The sequence below is a fragment of the Anopheles coluzzii genome, chromosome 2 (genome assembly GCF_943734685.1).
Source record: "Anopheles coluzzii chromosome 2, AcolN3, whole genome shotgun sequence".
In the NCBI taxonomy this organism is placed as follows: domain Eukaryota; kingdom Metazoa; phylum Arthropoda; class Insecta; order Diptera; family Culicidae; genus Anopheles; species Anopheles coluzzii.
Window position 1 is genome coordinate 117,777,092 of NC_064670.1, and position 11,859 is coordinate 117,788,950.

General features: G+C 49.8%; 1 protein-coding gene across 2 annotated transcripts; it reads left to right on the top strand.

Annotated features, from left to right (window-relative positions):
• The first annotated feature begins 770 nt into the window (after nt 1–770).
• On the top strand, nt 771–8,195 carry LOC120950844 (breast cancer type 2 susceptibility protein homolog). Of its 2 annotated transcripts, none has more exons than XM_040369200.2 (4): nt 771–1,486; nt 1,565–4,943; nt 5,003–6,005; nt 6,079–8,195. In XM_040369200.2, the coding sequence occupies exons 1-4, from the start codon at nt 820–822 to the stop codon at nt 7,141–7,143; spliced, it is 6,114 nt and encodes a 2,037-aa protein (XP_040225134.2). In that variant the 5' UTR covers nt 771–819; the 3' UTR covers nt 7,144–8,195. The 2 variants fall into 2 exon arrangements, with proteins under 2 accessions (XP_040225134.2, XP_040225133.2); XM_040369199.2 differs by having other exon boundaries at nt 1,559–4,943; nt 6,079–8,194.
• The last annotated feature ends 3,664 nt before the right edge of the window (nt 8,196–11,859 follow it).

Here is an 11,859-nt window from a genome sequence, read left to right on the forward strand (position 1 = left end):
AGGCAATGGGACTGTCGAATAAGAGGGGTTTTCAAATTACAGAGGTGAAAAGTGAATGAAAGGTCCATCCAAACAAGAAAGAGACAGATTATTTAGTATGCAGCCTTAACTGTTGCTATAGGAAACTGCGAACAGAATCGCCAATTTGAGCACACATCTTTCAATAACCATGGCAACACCATACACAAATAAGAGGGGTACAGATTTCAGAGGTTTTCCAAATTAAAGGAACAAAAATGTACTGGAAATCAAGGGACTGTGCAAAATGTTCAAATAAGAGAGGTTTTTCAAATTGGAGAGGTGTCAAATAAGAGAGGGTTCACTGTATTTTAAGGTATTTACAGCGGCACCCACAGTCTGATGACAGCTCCACAGTACGCTTGCAACATTCCCCTAATCGATTGCACAACTCCCCTAAGTGATTGCAAACATCCACAGCTTGCATGCAATATTCCCCTACCGATTTGCAACATTCCCCTAAGTGATTGAACTATTCCCATATATGATTCGAAACCCTGTATCTGTGAATCGGTATACGGACGTCACACGAGGCGTAAACTCAAAAAGTTTACGTTTGATTTGTATGGGAGTGCGTAAACTTCCTGTCAAAAGACTTCAGGGTTGTATGGCTGAAATCCAGTTTACGGCACAGTTTACGCATCGTGTGACGTCCGTAGTAGGCATATGAAAAATCGGTAGGAATACAGATAAATCGGTATTTCTGGTCACTCTGAACACAACAAAAAAAAAATAATAATAATAACAAAACAATCTCAGTTCCCGCACAAAAAGCGCACTGTTTTCGGGTGCCCCCAAACGATGGACGAAGTGCCGGCCAGTCCGGTCGCAGTAAAGCGCAAGAAATTCCGCCGGAAACAAGGTCCACTGTTTAAACGTGCCAAGAAAGCGTCGGCCGGCGAAAGTTTCGCCGACGATGGATCGTCCTACGAGCAGCATTCGGAATGTGCGAGCGACCTTCATGTTACCGAGGCGGAGTTACCAGAAGCGGCACGAAAGCTGTCGACCTTTTACTACGACGAGGATGTTGAGCAGTTTGAAACGGTGCAAGCAAATCCTCTGGCTTCGGCAATACTGCTGGAAAAGGCCAATGCCATCCCGGGACCGAGTAAAGTGCTGTCACGGCAGTTTGCTGCCTGCTGTACTGAACAGTTCCTAACGGTGGCCGAGCTGGCCAAACGGGCTGGAGATGATGAAGAAAGTGATTTTGCGCCACCGCAGGAGTACAAGGCACAATCAACCATAAAGCCTCACAACTATAGCTTCACACAGATGGAAATTGATACACAAATGATCGACCTATTTGAGGCGGCGGATCTGTTGACCGGACCGGGCATAGAAAAGCAGCCACCGAAATTGCCGCTGCCTCTATCTGAGATTCTTAGAGCAGACACTGATGGGAAGGATACAGTTCCGTCGAAGCTGCTCAGCAATACTTCAATCAACGAAACGTCTATCAAACGTGAAGGTGCTTTTTCCTCTATTATACCTTAATTTATACACTTCTTTATACCCCAAATGTTAAAATTGTTATTTTTAGTTATAGAACCAGATGCTGCTCCCGATGAGCGAAGTATAGTGCAGCGAATATTGGACGATTTTCGGCTCGAAGATAGCGAAACGTGCTCCATGGAGGTAGACCTATCCCTCATCCAATCCGAAAGCCTGCGGCGAAGGTTAATACAGCTGCGAGATTTAATCACCAGCCCGCCGAAACCCGTCAAGCGCGAACCGACCTGCCGCCAGTATGGCCGAGCCAGAGAGAAAAGAGAGAAACTGTTAGCTCGTCGGTTAAGCTACGACACGGAAGATTCATCAATGGCAGGGCAACCGTCAAGCGATGATGAGTCGGAAACGAGCACGATCCGTAATTCTAACCATCACAGCGATACTGAAACATCAATGGACGGAATGGCACTGAACGAAAGTGTGCTAATACAGGCAAATCTTACACAACTTTCCGCTTTCTTTTCACAAGCCATAACTACTAGGCAAGAAGATGGCGAGTGTAGGGAAGAGAAAGCTCGAAATGAAACCAAATCCACTTCGCTCGACGGTGAACCAGCGTTTCACGGGTTTTCTTCACCGATCTCCCTTGCCTCCGATAGATCGTCTTCTCCCAAGACGGTTGCGATAAACTTTGCCACGTTGAGTGAGTCAGATGAGAGCAGTTTTCTATCGGTGGACGATAACCATGCGGAGAGTGTGAGTGAACCAATTACGATGGAACAGTTGCTGGACGATGATGAGGATCTGTTCATGCTGGCGCACCCTGCGGAGGAGAAAGAACCCCATGCATCGGATCAGAAGCGAGTGCAAAAGATAACTGAAGGGACAAACGCGACTCCCATAAAATCCGACGGTAATAATAAGGTACATGGAAGGGTTAATGCTTCTTTGGTGCCTCACAGTGCTAACTCATACAGTAACACAACGCGCGATGCTTCGGTAAATGATTCTGATGAAGTGTTACTAAAAGCTCAAGCAATGTTCACAGAAGAAGAAGTCAAACAGAAGCTTAATCACCTTCAAAATGATTCTAGCATAAGGGAATCGTTGCAGGAAAGTGTTGAAATGAAGGCCGTTCCAAGCGTAAATGCAAACAACGCAGGAAAAGCTCTTAGGCGGAGGATAGAAGAACCTGTATTTTCCAATCAACCGTTTAGTGGAGGATTTAGTACGGCTGGTGGCAGCGCAATTGCCATATCGAAAGAAGCGCTCGAAAGTGCTCAGAAAATGTTTGCCGAAGAGGAAGCCAAGCTTCAGAATGAGATGCACGTAGACGATTCTAAGGCACCGTTGGGAGCAGCTTTTAGTACAGCTGGTGGTAAATCGATCACTGTATCGAAAGATACCATCGAAAAGGCGCGTAAAACGTTCGAAGAGGATGAAAGAACGATTGGCAAGGACATTGTGGACGATCCATTAGTCACACGGGAAGGAAACCCCTATCAACCGACATTCTTGGGAGGTTTTAGTACAGCCGGTGGCAATACAATTGCTGTCTCGAAAGCGGCACTCGCATTGGCACAAAAAGCGTTTGCCGAAGAAGAAACGAAAATGGAACAGGAAAACATCACCACAGCAAATGAAACTTCATTTGGTGATGGTGGTTTTAGTACTGCTAGTGGGAGCAAGATTGCTGTATCGAAAAGAGCACTCGAATCGGCTCGCACCATGTTTGCGCAAGAGGAGGGGGAAGGCACAGATCAACCCCAAACAACAGGGGATGGTGGGTTCAAGCCACCTGCTATGGGATTTAGTTTTAGTACAGCGAGTGGCAATAAAATTGCCGTGTCGAAAAAAGCCCTTGAAAAGGCACAGCAAACGTTCGAAGAGATAGAATCGATGGTGGACAATGCTACCGGCGTTGAAGCAGCGGGCTCTTGCCAGGAGGTCAGCGGTATGTGTATAGAAAATGAAACGAAAGAGGTCAGAAGTAGTGACAACATGCGACCAGTTTCTAAGGGAGCTTTTAGTACAGCGAGTGGTTCCTCAATAGCTGTCTCGAAAAAGGCTTTAAAAACAGCACAAAAGATGTTTGAGGAGGAAGAATTGAGCAGAGACAAAGAGAACCAGCCCGGAAATATGACTAATGACTCCTTCGGTGGTGGATTTAGTACAGCCGGTGGTGGCAAGATATCTGTTTCTAAAGAAGCCCTCGAACGAGCACAAAAAGCATTTGCCGAGGAGGAAGCTTCCAAATCGGCACTAGAAAATACTGGAAACCGAAACTCTCCCGATTTCGCGGCCAGTTTTAGTACAGCGGCTGGTAGTGCAATTGCAGTCTCGAAGAAAGCTCTCCAAATGGCACAGAAAGCGTTCGATGAGGACGATCTAGGCCCGGTGGTTGATAAGGAAAACATCACAGGAAATTTGCTCGGTGGCTTTAACACGGCAAGCGGTAGTAAAATTTCCGTCTCGAAAAAAGCATTGGAAAATGCAAAGAAATTCTTCACCGAAGAAGAAGAGGAGAAGGTCACGGAATGCACTACAGTAATATCGAAAAATGCTTGTGCTATCGATCATGTTGAGGAAAGCGTAACCTCTTTTCCTACGTTTAGTCGAGCGAGTGGAGCTTCCATTGCCATTTCGACCGATGCGCTTGAGAGGGCTAAAAAGTTATGGAATGAATTCGATGAAGCTGAAAGCAAAGAACCTCTTCCTGCTGGTTGCAACGATGCTGCAATAAGTGACTCGGTGCTTGGAGAAAATGCACCCAAATTGGAGGAAACTCGCCACAAGCGCCGCCTATCGCATGCGCACGATGAACCGATACTGACGCCGAAGAAGAAGCTGCGCTCAAACCATCTCCATCCACTTGTCCCCTTCCAAACCAGTACGCCAGCATCGGCCGTAGGTGAAAGTGTAAGGCCCACCACAAAACAGACGAAAGAACCAACCCCACAAGCACACGATGTCGATGCGTTTTTCTCGCAGTTGGATGATCACGAGTTTCAGCAACTGTTTTGCGTCCAGCAAATGGGTAAAAAGCCAAACAAATTGCTGTCCAAATTTGACCAATGTTCCGATGCGATACCGGCCAAACCGGCGGCGAAAATGCAACCTGCCGGATCGGATTGGGACGATAGCTTTTCCGAGATACTGCCCAATCTTCCCGCCTCGGACGAGTCGGATGGGAAGCGGCGGTCGGTGCTGGTAAGCCACCTGCCACCGGAGCATGTACAGCAGGCACGAAGGGAGGAGCTGGAAAAACAGATGCAATACATTGCAAGCAAACCGGCAGATGCGTGTCGGCCACGGTTGTTTGAGTTTTGTAGCCGAAAGCAGCAGAAGAATCGTGTCGCAATAAGGGAGTATGTTGGTGGTGCTGTTCCCCGGACGGCGGACGTGTTAACCGCAGCGATGAATGTCACGCTGGAGAACGTGTTGGAGTTTCGCTTTAATGTGGCGGAGTATTACGGGTAAGTTGAGGCGCATTTTGATGGCATTTTAGGCGCTTAAATGTTCCATTTGTTTGCAGGGAATCGGTCAGCATCAGCAATACTGCGCGTATACCTCTCGGAACGGATGGGAAAGCGGGATGCTTACTGATGGACGCAAACTCCACCATAGGCGTGGAAGAGATGCGGTGTGCCTTTCTTGCAGCCCCGGGCATTGATCCGCGGCTCGTACCGCAGGGATGGGTTGAAAACGCATGGCGCTGGATCGTATGCAAGCTGAGTGCGTATGAGCGCAATTTTAGCACCCATCTGCAGGGTGCCTTATCGCCGGAAAATGTCTTCCAACAGCTACAGTACCGGTATCACGTCGAGATCGATTCCGCACGCCGGTCCGCCCTGAGAAAGATGCTCGAAAAGGACGACATACCGAACCGCCGGATGGTGCTGTTCGTGTCAAACATCGTGCACAACGATGCAGCATCCGCCGTCGGAATGGGGCTGGAACTGTCCGATGGATGGTACAGTGTGCGAACCGAGATCGATTACCCACTGGCGGCGGCTGTTCGCGCCGGCCGTATCGTCCCGGGCACGAAGCTAATGATACAGGGCGCGGAACTGTGCAACCACAAGGATGGCTGTTCGCCGTTGGAAGTACCGCTGGACGTGCGGTTAAAAATTGCCACGAACGCAACGCGCCGTGTCCGGTGGTCGGTACGGTTGGGGTACTATCACCATCCCGTACCGTTCCTGATCGGGTGCAATACTATTCACGATCGCGGCGGACTGATTGCCCGTGTGCGAGCGCTCATCGTGCGCGTGTATCCGTTAATGTACGTGGAAAAAAGCTCGAGCGAAGGGCAGGGATCGGTACTGCGCTCGGAGCGGATGCAGCAACGGCACAGCCGCCGGAACGATGCAAACCAGCTGGAAAATCTGCACAAACTGTACAACCGCGTGCAGGAGGAAATCGAACGGGAGCGGGCGGCCAACAGCGTGAAGCGCAACGTGCGCGTGACGGAGAGCACGACGGCGACCGAGCTGCAGGAGTGTTTGGAAAATGGGCTCGACGTTTCCTTTCTCGACGTAAGCAGTAACGAAAGAGCAAAATGGAAATGGTTCCTCTTTTTGTAAACATTTTCCCCCTTTCTTTTTGTAGTTTGAACTGACCCGTTCGCAGCAGCTCGTCATTGAGCAGTTCCAGCAGCGACAGCAGGAGCAGCTGCAGAGCGAAATCAACCGACGGGTGAAGGCCCTGCTCGCCAAAAGCACCATCCGGCCGACCGTTACCGCGCTGCTGAAAGTGCGCCTCATGGATCGTGCCCAACCGGTACGCTCGTTTGTCCTCTCGATCTGGCGCCCGACGGACGATGTGCGTGGTTTGCTGCAAGAGCAAGCCTACGTGGAGTTTGGGAATGTTACCGCCAACGGGACGAAGAATAATGACGTCCAACTAACAGCACACAAGGCCACCACGTACCGCCGGGTAAAGGATGATCTCGTCGTCGAACAGCAGGGCCACTCTAGCAGCCGCGCCGTCACACCGATCGGGTCAATCGATGCGGCTAGCTTCCGTCCACCGTTCGGCGAGTTCGACACGGTCGGGGTGGTGGTGCGCGTCGGCCCGGCCGAAACGAAAAAGTTCCAATCGATCTACCTGGCCGACACGGCCATGAACCTGCTGTGCATCAACTTCTGGCACGGGCTGGGCGAGTACGCGTACGACGACGTGGTGCAGGAGCGGCGGCTACTGTGCGTGTCCAATCTGCAGTGGCGCACGTTCAGCCGGCAGCCGGCAGTCGGCGTACCGCAGTCGTTCGCGACCGAGTACACCACGTTCACGGAGCAGCACGCCCGCCACGGCCATCTGCGGGCGGAATGGGACCGCTGCCAGCTGCAGCTGGACGCGATCGATCGCGATCGATTCTTCGAGCAGTGTGCGGAGCGGCTCGGCGAGCTGGTGGCAGTGGCAGGGAGCAGCACCCCGAACGTGGGCACACCGTACGGGCAGCGGTCGGTTAGCCGGTTGCCGCAGACTTCCACCCCGGTTGGGGTGGGCAGCCACAGTGCGGCGAAGCGGAAAATCGAAACACTCGCATCGATCTATCCGGCCAGCCCGCCGAAACTGTCGCCGATTGTGATTGGGCGCAATGCGACTCTTCGGCGGGGGTTTAAAACGCCGGCACGGATGGAGGAGCGCGAGAACCACCCGGGTGTGAGTTGAGGAGGCGGTTAAAGCGAAGTTGTTAAAGCTGTCGTCCTGCTGGTGTAGCCGTGTCGTAACGGGGGCCTTTCTGACTTAACTTCTGAATACAGTCCAGCTTGACGATGCGTTTGTTGCGAAGTTGTCAACGTTTACACAAAAAAGTATCTCGTGTTAGTACTCATCAAACGTTCCGAAATTCAATTCAAAGCCAAAGCCAACCGAGCTTCGTGGGTACATGCTTCAGCTAGGGCTGCTTTTATTTGCGCCAACAGCATTGCCATTTGATGTAGCATGCCTTGGTTTTGTTTGACTTTACAGCACGCAAACGCCCGCCCAATCGCCTTGGCACAGCCTTCCGCAGGCAGAAGCCCGACCAAAAACGGGTAAAAGTTCGTACACCAAACCACACCACACATTCACACACAGCACCGACTTCTCTAAACTTCCCGCGACAGAACCGCTGGGGCCAGCCTGCGCTCGTACGATGCTCTTTTAATGTCTATCTATTTGTACTGTTGGAAAGTTTTTCTTTTTCCCATGCGGTTGGACGGGGAAGTAGGGACAGTGCAGGGAAAAGAAATCGAAGACAAATACTAAACACGGGGACACCGAAAACCCTTGGGCTTCGGTGGTCGATACATGGCTCGTTGGCTAGGTTTGCGATGCTGTGTTTGTGTGTGTATGTGTGGTGATCAAATATTGGGTCATGGTAGATGGGACAGTTGCTCAATCGGCCACATTGGCTGGCCGGTGGCTGGCCCATTCCGCCCATTCCGCTCGATGTCTGTTGTCCGGGTTTCGTAATCGATCGACCAATCGGACCAAAGTTGAGGTTCGTTGGTTTTGTAACGGGGCGATGCGGTTGTGGCTGCAGCAATCAATCAATGGCCAGTTGGCGTCAGTACGAACCGCTTACCCCTGGCCCCCGTCTGTGGCAAGCAGCTCAACGTAATATTTGAACTGACCCCCGGGTGGGGAGAGTTTTAGAGTAGGAACATATTCGACTTCCCCACCGTACACTGCTTTGGCGATGGGGTTGTGGTGCTAAGAAGGATTTCACGAACAAAAAAAAAACACACACACACACACAGCTCACATGTTAGTGGTTCGAGAGGACAAATAAAACTTTTCTAATAAACAAGCTGTTGAATTCGGATCCTCTTCTCCTTTTCCGTCACTGCCCATTGCTGTCATCCTTCCCATGTCAGCAGCCGGCCTTAAAGCAAAGGCGACCGGATGGCACAGAATTAGCCGCTCGGTGAGTTGTCCTGGGGAAAGGAAATTGCAGCGCGTCTCCATGGTAACGCGGTTTAATGAGATCGTCTGGCAGCCGACATACAGAGCCATACGCCATATTGGTTGTGCGAAAGCTGTTGTTACTGCTTGCACCGAAACGTTTAATGAAAATGTTCCTCATTAGTGTCTCTGTGCGTGTTGTGTGTCTTGCTGTGTGCTGCTCGTTGGAAAATGGAACGGAAATGTAACACATTTCTAAGTGAGTAGTGAGTTTTTTCTTCACTGCCTCGTGCTAAATAAAGCAATTCTGAGGTAGATCTGGCTGACGCGTAAGGATCGTGCCGCTCGCTCGTTCATCTTCTAATGGGGGGAGTGTGCTTATTGCATGTGAATTCGGTATAAGTCTTTGGCTCCGAGATTGTACGTGTAGGAAGTGGGGGCTTGTTGTTTTCTTCTCTTTTTTGAAAGAGGTACGTAAAAAAAAAGCTTTTCCAATATATATTGAGTCCAGTGCACATTCGTGACTGGTCCCGTGCAATTGGATGCTGACTTCATGAAATGTGTGTGTGTATGTGTGTGGTTTAAAATTTCCACTTTCAAGGCAGCTTGTCTTGTTGTGTATTTTCTTCTCTTTTTTTTAACGATTAAGTTTATTTATGTCCCCTCAGATCTTCTTTTCCTCGAACGCGATCCAATATCAAAAGGCGTCGACGCGCGGCCATGATGCTCTTCCTTAGTATTGTGCATTGCCACTAAACTATCTTCGGCCGAAATACCGAAAATCCAATAAACGTTCAATAAATTCCTTCTCACATCGGTTGTGGAATGTTGACACGGAGAGAAAGGCACCAGCCCACACGCGCTTGGCGACGGATTGCAATTTATCATGCCGCGCCCGGCCCAGCCTGGGGAGAGGGCGTGTGCGCCTGAAGGTGTTACCGGCGTTGGGTTGGATTGCTTGGATTTCGTCGTTCCTGTGAAAGCTGTCAAATGTCAGGCCCCCGCCCCCTCCACGGGGTTAGGGTGACACGCGTAACAACGGACTCCTGCCAGGCTAGGGGGCCGGTGCATTCCTTCGCGATGCAAACGAAGATGGCACCCGGTGACAGTAGTTGGTGCATTTCCCCGGGCTACATGAACAGTAGGTGGCTTGGTAGGTGGGAAATTGTGAGTTTTAATTAACTTTAAGCGATCAAGTTCATACAAAAAATGGAGAAAAAATGTGTCCAAAGAGCAAATGAAATGAATGAAAAAGGAATTTACATTTTTATCCCTTTTGCTTTGTGAAAAACTTTTTGCTCACCCCTTTTTTCCAATCAAATTGTGCATCCAAACCCCCCCCCCCCCCCAACCCTTTTCCCGAATCACGACATCAATGTTTCCTCAAATTTGTGTTTTCTGACTTGATGGTTTATCCCTCCTTCCCCCCCCCCCCCCCCCAGCATTCTGTAAAATCCGTCATTACTTCTGCACCCCCAGGGCTGGTTGAATAAATTATGTTTTCCTTTCCATTTGCATCGAAAATAAAGTATTTTTCTTCTTCTTCTTCTTCTTCTTCTTCTAGTGCTCCTTGCTACAGACATGCTAGATGCGCCAGCATATCAAAGACGAATCGCATCGCTCGAACGGCGAACCAAATCAGGAAAAATCAATCTCCGAACTGATCCAGCACGTGGAATGCCCCATTGCGCCCCTTTGCGCCACAGAGTCGTCGCTCGTTGAAAATTAAGTTAGGAAAGTTCAAAAATTTCCTCCACCAACAAGATAGTTGAGTTTCTTCCCCTTAGCCGTCTTTATCTTTCTGTTCTTTCTATTTCGTACAGATATTACTTCCTCGGGCGTGTCGTGGAAACAAACTTGCCAAGGCAAGATGGTTTTTGCAGCGGGTTCAAATGGCACAAGCTTGCTGTAGAGCAAAGTAAATAATGCACTACCAACACACATGCACAGTGCACTGAGCAAAAGGCGATGCTGTTCGCGATCAAGCGTGTAGCTCTCTCCGCCCATCATCCAAGGAACCGTTGGGGAGAGTAAAGTGCTTGCACCACGGATTGCATTTGCATCGGATTGTTCGGTGGAGGGTAGAGCCAATTACGGTCCAGGCGAGTGCACGAGCTTTTGGGTGAGTGTTTGGGCACAGGAGGGTTGTGGGGGAGGGACCATTTGCCATTTGAAAATGTTGTTTTTCGTGAGTGATTTTTTGATGCATCGCGTTATTTGATTTCAACTTTACTTTTAGGAACAAGCGCAACACACTTGCAGCACTCGCACAAGACGGCAGGGCCGGGTGTTGGTGATACATCCACACGAAGGTGAAACATCCGGAATCCATGTTGCTATCTGTGGTTCGCCTTTCCCCGCGGGGGATTTTAGTAAGCGCAGCGTGCGCATCGCAGATGTAAGTGTTTGCAGTATCCTTAATGCTTGAGCATTTATTTTTCCATCGTCTGCATTTCTTTTATCCTGCCGCAACAAACGTCTTCCGCTCAGCGTGTACACACACACACACGTATGTGCGAGCGAATAATTAATGATAGTGCGGTGGGGGTGTTGTGAAAAATTAATAATTAACGCTCGTTTATCACGGTTGACAGGCAGACGACGAACCCGGTAAGCCGCGGTTGAGTACACACACACACACACACACACGTGGCCAGCTGTTAGGGGTCATCCGGGAAGGTAAATGTTCGCTTCGATTGTTGGTCGGCGAAAAAACGGTTCGGAATAATTTATCTCCGCGGTGGTGGCGTCGTCGACGGCGCGCCTTGGGCATTAGTTCATAATTCGTGCGAAGTTCGCCGTGCCGTGAACCATCTGACGCAGTGCACATCCGTCTCAGGGTTTGGGGGCTGATGCGGATGACGCTGGTACGCTATGCTACCGCGTGATTTACGGTTACGCTCCGGGCGGACCAGCAACGCACCACGGTGCGATCGTGATTGAGTTACTAATCCGGAAATGAACATGGGACTTCATCTTTCTCGCGCCGGGCCGGGCGAAGATGCCAATGTACCTCAGCAATGCGGAATGGGCACTTCTTTCGGAGTTTGTGGACGCGTACGGTGTACGGAGGAAAGTAAACGTAAAGGATTCAAAACATTTTGATGCTAAAAAGTTGAGTCTTATAGCAGTGTCAACAATTTATTCAAAGTATCAAAGAATGAAATTATAGTTTTTTAATTAAAAGGCTTAACAACAGGCAAGGATGTGTCCAAAGGGAGAATTTGAGATGGTACCAGCCTATACCCATACACAGCTGGATAGTCAGTCCTTACTATAGGTTCTTTCGAGGCTTGAACCCACGACGAGCATGTTGTGTTGTTAAGTCGTGCGAGTTTACGACTGAACCACGGGACTCGCACAGGCTTCTTCTTCTTCTTTGGCACAACAACAGTTGTCGGGCAATGTCTGCCTGCCTGTACAACGCGTTAGGCGTGGCTTTCAGTGACTAATTGGCTATTGGATAGTAATTCCTACGTCCATTCGCCTGTGCAAATG

Bases quoted from the DNA above. Each gene is read 5' to 3' on its own strand.
- LOC120950844 (XM_040369199.2), top strand. From the start codon at position 820: ATGGACGAAGTGCCGGCCAGTCCGGTCGCAGTAAAGCGCAAGAAATTC. The intron at 1,487-1,558 runs GTGCTTTTTCCT...TGTTATTTTTAG, and splicing joins AACGTCTATCAAACGTGAAG to TTATAGAACCAGATGCTGCT. The intron at 4,944-5,002 runs GTAAGTTGAGGC...ATTTGTTTGCAG, and splicing joins AATGTGGCGGAGTATTACGG to GGAATCGGTCAGCATCAGCA.